At 32.9% G+C, this 14,213-nt stretch overlaps 1 protein-coding gene across 3 annotated transcripts; it reads right to left on the reverse strand.

Annotated features, from left to right (window-relative positions):
- Positions 1 to 6,204: 6,204 nt before the first annotated feature.
- LOC111052546 (40S ribosomal protein S14a) lies at positions 6,205 to 12,546 on the reverse strand. 3 transcript variants are annotated; one of them, XM_039420766.1, is made up of 5 exons: positions 11,988 to 12,110; positions 11,106 to 11,424; positions 10,587 to 10,751; positions 8,824 to 8,911; positions 6,205 to 6,495 (listed from the first exon to the last, which is right to left on the reverse strand). In XM_039420766.1, exons 3-5 carry the CDS (start codon positions 10,733 to 10,735, stop codon positions 6,277 to 6,279), a joined length of 456 nt encoding a protein of 151 aa, XP_039276700.1. In that variant the 5' UTR covers positions 10,736 to 10,751; positions 11,106 to 11,424; positions 11,988 to 12,110; the 3' UTR covers positions 6,205 to 6,276. The 3 variants fall into 3 exon arrangements, with proteins under 3 accessions (XP_039276700.1, XP_022194954.1, XP_039276699.1); XM_022339262.2 differs by lacking the exons at positions 11,106 to 11,424; positions 11,988 to 12,110 and adding an exon at positions 12,244 to 12,546; XM_039420765.1 differs by having other exon boundaries at positions 11,106 to 12,250.
- Between the last annotated feature and the right edge of the window lie 1,667 nt (positions 12,547 to 14,213).

Genomic DNA, 14,213 nt, shown 5'->3' on the forward strand with positions numbered 1-14,213 from the left:
GAATACTCACTGGAAATTAGAGAAAGCTGGCCGGTTCACAACGGCAACATAGCCGCCGCTGTATGCCTTCTCTGCTGCGCATGTCCACCCCAAGTAAGAAGTAATTTTGTACAGGGTATAAATGATAGCGCACATAATTATAGTAAGGTGCACGTTACAATGGATGTGGAGAAGGATAGGAGAATAGCGTTGCCGATTCTCTGCCTTGCCACTGCCTTCTACAGATGATATCTAATAAAATATTAACTGTTTAAACTTGTTAGAAATTATCAATTTTATTCTATTCAACAAGAAAATATATTATTCAATTATTGAATCATATATATTTATAATTGAATTGAATATTTTGTTGAATAATTATATTGTTGTAAATGTGCTTTTGTAATTGACACTTTATTTAAAAAAAGTTTACATCAAACAAGATAAAAATAAAATAACATAATCTTTGAACATCTCTCATCAAAATCCAACTTGAAACTCTTTATAAAACTCTAAGTTCAACTAGCTATTTACTTGTAAACGTTCGTTGCTAAAACAGTCACCTTGGCAACCATGCTCACATGATAAATCCACGTAGGGCTAGCCTACATCAATATTTATAGATTGTGAAAACAATCTGACAACGTTGTGGAACTAGAAAAGGATAGCGCTATCTGCTTTGTCAAATGATAGACAAGGATAGCAACACTAATATTAATCAAATACTGCCATTATAACTTGGACCCCACTTTAGAATGATGATACAAAGATGATTCGAATATAATACAAGGATGGTAGACAAGGTTAGCAACACCATGTTAATCAGATTCTGCCATTATAACGTAGAATCACTATAGTGATTCACTATCCGCCAACAAGGATTTACATGCAGCACTCAGAAACATGAAGTTAACTTCGCCTTTCCAACTTGCTTTCACCTTTAACAGAGTACTAAAAATAAAAATACTCCTTAGATTCACTTGTTCCATACTATATTTTTTCTTACAATAAGCACATCATACAAAATTATAGGGAGAGGTAACCTTGTGCTATTGCTCTCTCAAATTTAGATAAGGCGGGTTACACATAGTCCGATATAGGTTGCCTTGTTGCTCTTCACTTCACAAAATTTTCAGTCCTTGAATATTTTCTCAGAGCAGATTTTCAAATCTGGATGCTTCAAAATCAAACATGGATTTCTCATAATTATTAATAAAATAGGGAATATTCACATATTAAAAAAAATTTCTTACTCCGACTTGAACTGAGTTTAGACTTGAAGTTCCCAGTCGAACAAATATATGTGTTGTTGTGGATTTATTTAATTTCAAAGGCAACTCTCCACGAGTATTTGAAGCCCAGGTGATGAATAATAATACCGTAAAAACTTCTAGTTGTGATGATTTAATGATTGGATCAATAGAGAGATGATTAGTAGATGAAATTAAACCTGAGAACGAGTACCTAGCTGATATAGAATCTAGCTGAGTACCTGTACTCTGTACAAAATAACTTTTGCTTTGTTTGTCAAGTTCTGTTCAATCTAATAGAATCTATAAGGATTAATTTATTAACATTTTGTTAATAACTTTGGTGTAAACGCAGCTTCACCGTCATTTGAGAGCCCAATTTTCAAGTGAAAATATTACTTGTTAATAAATTCGGGTATGATAGTTGTGCGGGCGGAGGTCTGTTGAGCTTCTAGTCAAGCGAATATAAACCTCCAAACGTTATGCCTCTTTTAACTATACTCCGTACAAAATTACCTCTGACTTGGAGGAATATACGGCGCAGAGGTATGAAGGGAGATCGGCCAATTACTTGATGGATAGAGTCAAAGGTAGAAGCGCAGTTTCCAATTTGACGATTAGTCAGTCGACTGAATGCTTTCAGAGAGAAAGCTCCGTAAGTTTAACATGAGAGCTTGAATACTCACTAGAAATTAGAGAATGCAGGCCGGTTCTGAACGGCGACATCAAAGCCGTTGTATCCCTCTGTATGCCTTCTCTGCTGCGCATGTCCCTCCCAAGTCTGAAGTTATTTTGTACAGAGTATAGTTGAATACCTAGCTGTTATAAGATTGTGTATATTATGAGATTAACGGCAGCAGTGTTGTCACATTGAACACGCTATATTCAGTCACATGAGCTTGCAAGAGAAAGTTGCAAATTCAGTCAATCTGGCAACGCGGCCAACACAATTTCAGGTCGGGTGGAAGCTCAAGCCTCAACTTATTTTATTTAAGTAAAGTTTCTCTCCAGAACACAAATTCTACATGTTCTGCATGTCTGTATAACATAAGTTGATACTTGGCCCTCCATCTGAAGCGTTGCCAAATCGTATAAAATTGCAACTTAAACTCAGAATTTGATGTAGAATATCATCCCCGATAGCACAGTAGTGCTGAAAAAGTTTCAGAGTTCTAGCCTAGGATTTAAAATTAATTTAATTTTTTTGATAAAATTGAAAATAAGAATAAGAATATTTATTTGCCAATGTACAATACAAATAATGAGATGAAATACATTTTTACACATACTTGGCACAGCCATCAAAGTAAACTTGTGCGCTGGCTGTGAGTTCATACAGGAAATTAAATTAAATAAATAAATAAATTAAAAGTAACAAAAATCCAATAGGTAGTACAATGACAAAAAAAAAGAAATCTCATTCAACACATAACCAAAATGGAGCTGGTAACGAAATTATGAAACTATTAGAATTTAGGTAGTCTATAATAAATATTCTGTTCAACCCATATATTTATTTCTTTAAGAAGTTTTTTAGTAATTTTTGTATTTATGAAAATAATTGGAACTTTGTTCGAAAATATATTACAAAAATAAGAGAATTGGTGTCTACACACCACTAACTTAATAAAATTTATATTAAAAATGTTTGATACTGCTGGTCGTGTTTGGTATGGTGTATGCCTTATTTCTAAATTACTTATATTTTTATTTAAATGTGAAACAATCTTTATCACATATAACTGCCTAAGTGTGGGTACCCTTAGTTCTTCAAAAATTTTCCTACTCGGGTATCGCCTTGCTTTACCCAGTGCTGCCCTTATAAGATGCTTTTGCAATGTGAAGACTTTATTAAAATGAGTATCAAATGCACCACCCCATGCCTCAATTGCATATTGAAACAATGAGTGGGCATAAGCGAAATAAATTGATCTCTTTATGTCAAGGTCTTTTAATTGATTAATTTTGTAAAAGTTGTATATAAGAAATTTAAGTTTAGAACACAAATAATTAATATGAGAATCCCATTTCAAATGTCTATCCACCATTATTCCCAAGTATTTTATAGACATGACTTTCTCAACTTGTTGGCATAAACAATTTATCCTGATATTTGAACAGAGTGAATCAGTATGCATTTTTAATTTTAATGAATTGACCCGCTAATGTTGGAGAAAAAGTAATATATTTTGTCTTTTTTAGTCTTTTTTGTCTTTCTTGTTCACCTATCTTTCTCTACTGCCATTATAACGTTGACCTCACTAAAGGCTCTTTAATTAAAAGCACCAGTGAGTAGTGAACAATCGAATCTCAGAAGTGTAATGTAATTTAATGTATTTTTTCAAAATAAATGAAATAGCAGAACACCACACTTTCACTTGGGAATCTACTTCCTCTGCGTCCACTTTTTCGACGAGAATCGGCAACACTGTTTTCCTACCTTTCTCCACAGCCATGATATGGCCCAATTTATACTGAAGCACGGAATAAGCATACAGTTTATAAGCGTAGTGTTTCTTTCCTCTGTGACTGAAGTGAAGTGGCACTGAATTTTTGCCAGTTCCACGCCACTCCTATATAAACAAATGGTCCAATGCAAACTGGAGGCCAGTTCTGTTTTCATTGAACAATTTGTTTATATAGAAGTTATAAAGTCAGCACCACGCCACCGCCACGTCCGTGCCACGTCACGGACCTTACATGTCCTAGCATGGACCTCACTATAGGCTGTTCAATCTAGCTAGGCACAAGTCAGGTAGTCAGAAGTAACATAGAGATAAGATAGCATAAGAAGATATCCCATGGTATAGGTATTTTGTTCCAAATTTCAAGCTGATTTTTTGTTAACTCAAGCCCATTACTGTCAACTATTACTGTTTTGGCCGGGTAAACGTGTGAAAACGATACAGTATGAGAGACTACCAGCGTCACATAACTTCACGAAATATAAATACTGGGGCCTAGTTGCACATAAGCCGGTTAAATTTTAACCGTGATTTATTTTACGAGAACCAATCAGAGAAGACCTTTTTGATTGGCTTCTCTGATTGGTTCTTGTAGAATTTATCACGATTAAAATCTAACCGTATTAAATAAGAAGACTAGGAAATTGTCAAAAACCGCAATTTTATTGATAGTTAGAAAGACCGGTTTCGTCTATTACATCATTGTCACTCTCTGATAAACTGAGAATTCAACTCAAGCTGATAGACGTGGTGCCGGTTGCACAAAAGCCGCTAAAATTTTCACTTTTTGTGTACCGGTAGTTGAAAAGTTGATATTGTGGTAATTATTCATATCAAATAAGAAGACTAAGAAATTGTCGAAAACCACCAAAACCAAAGATTTTATTGATATGGTTAGAAAGATTGATGGAGATTGACAATAGTGTAACAACCGAAACCGGTGTTTCTAAATATCAATGAAATCTGTGGTTTTTGACATTTTCTTAGGGCCGGTTTCCGAGCTCGGGATTTAGCTAAGTCCTAGACTTTAAACAGCTGGAGTCAGAAAATTGGTTTTCCAAAACGGGGCGTAGTCGCAGTCATTGTCACGTTTGAATTAAATTTCGAAAAAACTAGAAAATTGAACACAAAATAAAAAAATCTGGTGTGGTACACTCACACAACTTTCCTTGCTCATTGAACTGTAAGCCTCATTCTTAGACGAGAATAATTTAGGGGAATAATATAATGACGATTGGCGGCAAAATATTTGCAACTACGATCAGACTACTTTATATGTGTATATATAATTGTTTTCAGAGTACTTTTTCCTTTGTGTAAATTGTGAAATTCGATGATTTTTTCAAAAGTCGTCAAAACAGCTGTTCTACAGATGAAATATCTAGACTATGTGTTCTTTTTATAAACTGCTCTACCTACCTACCTACCTCATGCACTAGAAGGAGGTTACAACGTTCATTTCTCAAGGATGGGGTGGACCCCCCATTAGTTTTCCAGGGAAAAGACTCATGCCAGTTGATAGAGCTGATAAATAACTATACAGGGTATGAATTTGAAAAAAATCGGTCAAATAATTTTTGAGAAAATCGTGAAAAACATGGTTTACTAAAAAACATGGTTTTACTAAACCATGTTTACTAAAAAAACATGGTTTTTTAGTAATTATCTGCCATTTTTCTCAAGAATATTACGAAGCTCCTTTTTAGTAATTATCTGCCATTTCTCTCAAGAATATTACAAAGCTCCTGGAATTTTCCCATAAATGAGACTCATGTCAATTGATAGGGCTTATAAATAGCTATCCATGGTATAAATTTGAAGAAAATCGTTAGAGCCGTTTTCGAGAAAAACGTGAAAAATATGGTTTTTTGGTAATTATCCGCCATTTCTTCCGCCATCTTGAATTGAATTTTATTGAATTTCTTATTGTCAGATCCTTATGGTATAAGGACCTCAAGTTTAAAATTTAAAGTCAATCGCTTAATTAGGAATGGAGTTATCGTGTTCACATACATACACACACACACACACACACACACACAGACCAACACCCAAAAATCATGTTTTTGGACTCAGGGGACCTTGAAACGTATAGAAATTAAGAAATTGGGGTACCTTAATTTTTTTTGGAAAGCAATACTTTCCTTACCTATGGTAATAGGGCAAGGAAAGTAAAAGAGAAATTAGTGTAAAGTTTCAGCTATTTTGAGTTATTTAGGAATGTCTAATTTCGTCAAGGAAAAACGTTTCCAATTATAGAAATGAGAAAATAAAAACTACGACTACTGTTATAAAAGCTGTTTTGGAAAGCCAATTTTCTGACTCTAGCTGTTCAAAGTCTAGGACTTAGGTAAATCCCGAGCTCGGAAAGCGGCCGTAAGTCTTCTTTTGCAACCGGCACTAGAGCTATCAGCTTGAGATAACAGTAAAAATTGGAATAAGAACGCCCTGTACCATGAGATATCTTCTTATGCTATCTTTTCTCTATGACAGTAATCAATACTCAAATCTCAGAAGTGTATTATCATTTTATTTAAACAAAAGAAATAAAATAGCAAAATAGAACACTTCCGCTTGGGAATCTACAATCTCCTTCCTCTGCGTCCACCTTTTCGGCGAGTGCAGTCTGACGGGATCGGCGTCACATCCTCGATACGGCCAATCTTCATGTTGGAGCGAGCCAGGGCACGCAGCGCCGACTGGGCACCGGGACCCGGCGTCTTTGTCTTGTTGCCACCCGTGGCGCGCAGCTTGATGTGCAGAGCTGTTATGCCCAGCAGCTTGCATTTCTCCGCCACATCCTGCAACATAACATTTCACATGAGTTATTCTCATTTCAATTTAATTTAAATTTCAGAAAGTGTACATTTTAAAATACATTCCCCTAAAAATTATTCCTCTAATATGTAACAAGACTCAGATATACAGAGTGTTTCAGAAGTAGAATCGAACATTTTAGGGTATTGTTCCTGGAGACTACGAATATTGTATATGAAGTGTTCAAAACTCAGTGGTTATTCTTATAGCTGCCATTTTGTTTTTTTTCACTTAAGAATTTTTATCTAAAGAACAAAATGTTGTATTGATCTGAAATTTGGCATGAATATTTATGCTATAAAGACTCAACTATAAAAATATAAAATAAAAACATGTTCTATGTGCATATTCAAAATGGCGGCCATTTTAAATTTTTGATGGCAAATTTCACAGAAGATTTACAAGTGACAAAAAGTTAGGAAATTTTATCAAGATTTCAAGAATACCTAATTTAGTAAGATTGGTCAAAGAATAACTAATTAATACTTTTCATACTGCATGAATGCACAAGACAAACAAGATCATCTGAAAAACATTGTAAAATCAGCTGTATGGCCATATGGAGCCATACCGAGTTTCAAAGCTTCATCTTGAATACAATTTGAATTAAAAAATATATAAATGTTTGAGTAGTGAAAAGTGGTCATGCATGCAATACGAAAAGATCTAATTTCTCTGTTATTCTTTGACCTATCTTGATAAATAAGCTATCCTTAAAAATTTGATAAAATTTGCCAACTTTTTTGTCTCTGTAAATTTTCTGTCAAGTAAACGGTTTCGTTAAATTTGTCATCAAACATTTTAAATAGCCGCGATTTTGAATATGTATATCGAATTTTTTTATTTCATTTTTTAAAGTTGAGTCTTTAGTGTATAGCATAAATATTCATGCCAAATTTCAGATCAATACAACATTTCGTTCTTGAGATAATACGACATTCGTAGTCTCCTATCATCCAGGAACAATACCCTAAAATGTTCGACACTACTTCTGAAACACCCTGTATATACTCAGATATACTGATACTGACATACTTCATTGATATACTACACTATTATAACGTAGACCTCACCGTAGTATAAATAAAGACAGTTTCCAGATGGAAATTACTGAAATATTGCATTTATTCAAATGCTAATAAATTAATTAATAATCATTATTAAACAAATATCCAAATTAAATGCTGCAAATCCCGGGCTGACAAAATAATTTTTGAATACTAGCGCTCATCGAATTTCCATCTAGCTGTTTACCCTGTTGTCAATATTTGCAGTAGCAGAAGTCTTCGGCGTGATTTGCAGCATTTGATTTGGATTTTCGTTGAATAATAATAAAGCTAGTTACACACACGTCGATTTTTTGACGTCCATGTGATATCTACTAGATTAAACGATACTTGACAAACATCATCTGTTTAATCTAATAGAATTTATAAGGACGGCAAAAAATCGTACGAACAAAAATCAATGTGTGAACTGGCTTAAAAAATAGTCCACGATATAATGGTAGTATTCGATTAACATTGGTGTTGATATACTGATAACTACTAATATATAGTGATAGAAATTGATGTTGAGGAATTTATTAACGATTGGATTGAGAAATCAGTTTAATTTTTGTCGCATCCACATTCAATAGTCTTTTGTACAAATCTAATAATGTGGAAGGGACATAATTAAACTGTTTTTTAATATAAAAAGGGTGTCCCACAACGCCCAAAAATTCTACATGATATTCTCAACAGAAAATGTCCAGTAGAATTTCATGTTCAATATATCGATTTTTCGATATTTTTGAAGGGTAAACCTTCCTGCATGGAACGGTAAGGGAGAACAATCAATTGAAAATCGTCATTATTTAGCATTGTGCCAACATATGTGCCTCATCATATTAGATGAACTTTTAGTTCATCTGTAGAAGATTTGTCATCCAACGCATAAACAATCTTGATTCTTTTGTACCATTCCTGATAATCTGTTCTATCAAACTTTTTAAAATAATGTTTGACACAGTGTGAGTTCTCCTGTAAGTTGTAAAACTACGCCGATAATTTGAAATAATTCAATGCAGAACTATACTAAGCAAAATCTGTGGAAGATTTGTCATGTAGTACTATATTTAGAAATGGTCTAGATCCGTTTGGACTTGGACCTGTTTTATCAAACATTAAAAAAGAATGCTTGAGCCAGTGTGAGTTCTGTTAGTTGTCTAACACGACAGTTTGAAATAATTCAATCCAGAATTACACTAAGATACATTAATTTCATGTGAGATGCGATTTACTTGCATACATAATAAGTATTCTATATACCTGAGCAGCCAACATAGCAGCGTATGGCGAAGCTTCATCACGATCTGCCTTCACTTTCATTCCACCAGTAACACGCGCAATGGTTTCCCTAAAAATCCGATGAAACATATTTTATTAATAAATTCTAACACTAAAATATTTGAAACTGAAAGAAATCGGTTTGAATTGGTTTATTTTTCAGATTGATTTTTTAACATAAATTGCAGGTTTTGACCAGTGGGCTTAATAGCTGTATTAATTTAGTCGAGTCCACATTATAATGACAGTATTTCATTAGCATTTAAATAGAATCGTCTTTGAGTTACCAGTATTGAAAAAGTTTACAAAATAAAAACAATTCAATACTATTGATTAATACGATGAACACAATACGAACCTGAACAAGAACTCATAGGATAATTGTGCGGTTTTAATTCATCAAACATAGGATGATCTAAAAGTTGTCATAGTAAGAGTTTTTGTTTGGAGGAAACAAAATCACAAAAAAAAACGTTAACCTATATCATTCTATGAATATAGAATTGTATTTTCATGCTAAATTTAGATAAAACATTAACAAATCATTATTAGACTATACCACGATTTTTTATGTGAATTCTAGAACAAGTTAATTTTGCCAATATTAGTAAGCATTGCCACAGACAGCTCTAGTGAGCTTAATAGCTGACAATGCTGTATTAATTTTAGTCAGGTCCACGTTAAAATAGGAGAATTTGATTAAGGCTGTGCAAAGGCTAAAAATAAACTTTCTACTGGTGATATTTTTCAAAGTTTTTCGGTTTGTATATCATCAAGCTATCAAATTTAAAAGGTTTTCTCAGGAAAACAATTCTTTTTCGATCATCACTTTTTGAAATATGAGCGCCTAAAGTTTAAATTTTTGGGACAGAACATTACGAATTCGGTAAGAGATAAGTCCATGAGATTTGGAGGATAGATTCTTTATGGTATTGTTGATCTAGTTACACAAAGATTTTCAAAACATATGAATTTTTGAGAAAGTTATTCGATTTACTTAAAATTACCTAAAATAACTTTTGGTTGAGTTACAGAGAAGGATCTTTTGACGGATGAGAGAGAGCGGTTCCATTCATCTCTTGTCTGGAACCAATTAATTGCAAGGCAGAGAATCGGCAACTCTGTTCTCCTACATTTTTCCATTGCGTTTAAAACATGGACCTTACTATAGAACCATAGCCACCTCTAATACAAGGCCCCGGCCTACGATATTGCAACGTCGCAGTGTAGGCCTAGAATCTAATACATGATTGGTGAATAAGATCAGCTGGTATTTTTTAAAATCTCTTTCACCAATCATGTATTAGATTCTAGGACTACACTGCGACGTTGCAATATCATAGGCCGGGGCCTTGTATTAGAGGTGGCTATGGTTCTATAGTAAGGTCCATGTTTTAAACGCAATGGAAAAATGTAGGAGAACAGAGTTGCCGATTCTCATGTCGTCAGCAACACAAAATAAATAACATTTACGGTATTTATTTATTGTACAAAATACTACAATCATAATACAATTATGACTTAGAAGGAAAAACTAGGCTGAGCCTGTACTATTTCTCTCCAAAATGTTTTATAAAATGTTAATGGTGTCCAAAGGTTGAGGTTATGAAATCACACACTGCTTTGTCACTTGATTTTTGGTTCAGGAGTAATGAATCGAAGATTTTGAATTTTGAAGCTTGGCATAATACTTCAAATAAATCACAGAATGTATCAAGAAATAAAATGAAACAGTAAGCGCTTACCTTCCTGACAAATCTGTGACATGGACGAAGGTATCATTGAAACTGGCAAAAATGTGTGCCACTCCAAACACAATTTCTCCCTCTCGAACCTGAGGTCCAAGAGATACTTGAGGCTGCTCCTGCTGCTGTTTTCCCTTTCTTGGGGCCATGACTGATATTCAGGTACTAGAATAACAAAATTCTAACGTTAAAACATCAAAAAACTATTTATCAGTACTCAAAACATCCTGCATAGGCTATGCAAAAGATTTGTAGCATTTAGTAGTTTTATTATTTTGTATTTCAGGTCCATAATAAGAAATAGTTAGTAAAAAAATTTCAACGAATTTTTCGACTAATAAGTTACTCCTTCTTACAGGAATAATAATCTATAATAATGCGCCTACGAGTATATTGGATGAGACAAAAACAAAAGCCAAATGAAGATTCATTGTGTGCCAATATGAGTAGTAAATTAAGTTTAAAAAATTTATTTTCTAGTATATTAATAAATTTACTTCTAGTGTAGTGAGAAGTTACCTTCCAGGAAGAGTTGAGTTGGTTATATTTGAAATTCCATCAGGTCTAAAAGTCATGATATTGGCCAGAGGGATAATGTGCTCGTATTTGAACCTTTGATTTGTTATAAAACTAATTATAAGTAACGTATAGTTTTTAAATTTACCAAATAAAATAAAACGTTCTAGGTTTCTTTAAAATTTTCTTCATGAGTTTTTATTAGAAAAAGTTTATTAATATAGTTATATTAAAAGTAGGTACTGAGAGTCCTATCCCTAATCACTAAGCCATAATATCGCCTTAGGGACTCTACTGGTGCCGTGTATACCTGCTTGCGTTTCTAGAAAGATAAACATTTTTCAAACTATAAAATGTGATGATTAGTACCAATGTCAGACTCTTAAATTTGAAGTTTCAAGATGTCTCATTTGAGACTAATCTACCATACACAAAGATATTTGAGATTTTCTTTCATAATAGCAAAAAAGGAACTAGCTTATCAATATTATTAGTTGATAAATTAACAAGCAGTATAATGGATTTTTTTTACTTATATTGATTGTTAAGTTAACCCTCTCTTTTTTGGAAAAGCTATGTAATTAGTTTTATCTAAAACTTGAACAAAAACATGTTGACAATCCTAACCTCAAATACGCAAGCCATTATTACCTACTCCTGAAAAAGTTCCAGTAAACATTGATTGTGTAGTTAGGTAAGATTGAATTAACGAATTTATCTCAATTATAATTTATTCTTATAAAAAAGTTTGTGAAATGAAAACATAGCCTAACAAACCTATCGACAATCAAACCTAACCTTACTCACAGTAACACATTTTTTCAAAGAAACAAAGCAACTGTGTAATCTGGTATAAATAACTAATTTATATATATATATTACTACATTTTATTCAACTGCGGTTTTTATAAACCTTTAAAGGAAATTTTGGGTAAAAACTAAAAATATAAGGCAAAATAATGACAAATCCGGATCACATGCCTACGTAGCTAGACTACATTCGAATAATTAGCAAATGGTTGAGAAAAGATCTTTTCAATTTTCCTACTATGAATCAATTAATTAATATTTTCAATAGTTTATTTTGAAAAATTATAATTAAATAAACAAACTATAAGCAAAAATACTAAAAACTACCTACCTTCTTCTTGACACGCTGAATCAAAACGGAAAAGGATTCAGTAAGGATATGATCAGTGCTGCCATCCTAACATTACTACTTCAAATTGATGACAGTAAAAAGATTTTGTTAAAGTATCATTAATAATCTATCACGTCATTCAGTATGTATCATTAAAAACAAATTATTAGTTTTTTTTAATTTATCCTCACTCAAAAGAAAACTTTGATCTTCCTAAGTCGTACTATTTGTAAAAACTTTTCAAACAAATCAAGCTGTCTGATAGTAGAGGGCTGACAGCGCCAACATTCAAATAGTGAATGCTCCTTTTTTAAGAACGTGTACCTATTTTGTTTAAACAATTTGTATGCAATTAATAGTGATTGGATAGATAAAAAAGCTGAACTGGAAATCTAACTAAGATATAATTAATAGTCCAAGAATAAAACCCAGTTCAAATAATAGTTTTTTGATTTGTACCGTATTTCTACTACAGTAGCATAATATTACTCACAAGTTTGCACATTACAATACAAAAAATATATACTGTATTATAGTTTTGATATTATTAAAATGATCAGGGAAGGACCAACAGGCACAGCCCAAATTTAAATTTTTATTTTTTCCCAAATTTTCAATTCATAATTATACTAGTTCAAAAAGAAGGTTCTGTTTTATTGCTTTTTGAGCCCGGTTGCACAAAAGCCTGTTCAATTTTAACCGCGATTAATTTCAGGAGAACAAATCAGAGAAGGCCTTTTTTATAAGACGGCACTAATTTTTAGTACAAACAAGAAGTTTTGTATTGCTTGATATCAGGTTAAATGACGAGATTACATTTGAAACTGAAAAATGAGTTACCGGTACGGTACATTGAAACATTTTGATCCAAAAAATTAGAAACAAACTTTTTTGTGGTGAATTTTCAGACAGCAAAACAAGAATTGTGATTATTATTCATTTTTGAGGAAAAACACTAATAAATTTGTTGGAAAATAGCTTATCAGTTGATAATTACTTCTCTTGCCCTATTACCATAGGTGAGGAACAGGAGCGAGGCGTGACTTTTCGGCTCTGTCATCTCATCGACATACTTTACTTGCGTTCTATCTCTACACAATAGAAATAAAAACTAAAAATTGCTTGAATATGTAGCAGACGTTTAGTCAGTTAATAGAAAATACCTAATATATGTACTCAAAAGCACCAGTATAAAGTGATAAAAAAATAATATAAAGAATACTGGTATACTCTAAGCTTATATTTTTTTTTTTGAAAATGGTCTGCATATAAATGCCTGTGCTAAAAAATAATAAAATACTGTATTAAAGGAAAATAATAGTTTGAGAATACCAGGTCCTAAAAACCATATCAATACAATTTTGTGATATATTGACCATTTTAAAAAACGTTTTTTAAGAAGCCTGAAATCGATTTTCGACACAATAAGCCTAATTTTATTATTGGCAGAATTGATTCCTGCGGACTTCCAACGTTAGTAGATAGTCAACTAACTTTGGCGCACCTCTACTCTGAATAAAATATTGATACTTGAACAAAATATCCGTGTTGTCAAATTGTGTAATTTTTTTCATGAAAGCCCATATGACTGGTTATATTATCCAATTTGACAACACCAGTCGATGCAGTTTTCAAAATCAATATATCCCCAGTCCTTAAAAAATTAAGGTACCCCAATTTCTAAATTTCTATACGTTTCAAGGTCCCCTGAGTTTAGAAAAGTGGTTTTTGGGTATTGGTCTGTATGTGTATGTGTGTGTGTGTGTGTGTGTGTGTGTGTGTGTGTGTGTGTGTGTGTGTGTGTGTGTGTGTGTGTGTGTATGTGCGTCTGTGTACACAATATCTCATCTCCCAATTAACGGAATGACTTGAAATTTGAAACTTGAGGTCCTTACACTATAAGGATCCGACACGAACAATTTCGATCAAATGCAATTCAAGATGGCGGCTGAAATAGTGAAAATGTTGTC

This window comes from Nilaparvata lugens, chromosome 2, assembly GCF_014356525.2.
Source record: "Nilaparvata lugens isolate BPH chromosome 2, ASM1435652v1, whole genome shotgun sequence".
NCBI classification, from domain to species: Eukaryota; Metazoa; Arthropoda; class Insecta; order Hemiptera; family Delphacidae; genus Nilaparvata; species Nilaparvata lugens.

What these genes read in the sequence shown, in the direction of transcription:
- LOC111052546 (XM_022339262.2), bottom strand. Translation starts at nt 10,735, where the DNA reads ATGGCCCCAAGAAAGGGAAAACAGCAGCAGGAGCAGCCTCAAGTATCT. An exon ending in GTCACAGATTTGTCAGGAAG is followed by an intron (nt 8,912 to 10,586) that starts GTAAGCGCTTAC and finishes TCGGATTTTTAG; the next exon opens with GGAAACCATTGCGCGTGTTA. An exon ending in CTGCTATGTTGGCTGCTCAG is followed by an intron (nt 6,496 to 8,823) that starts GTATATAGAATA and finishes GTTATGTTGCAG; the next exon opens with GATGTGGCGGAGAAATGCAA.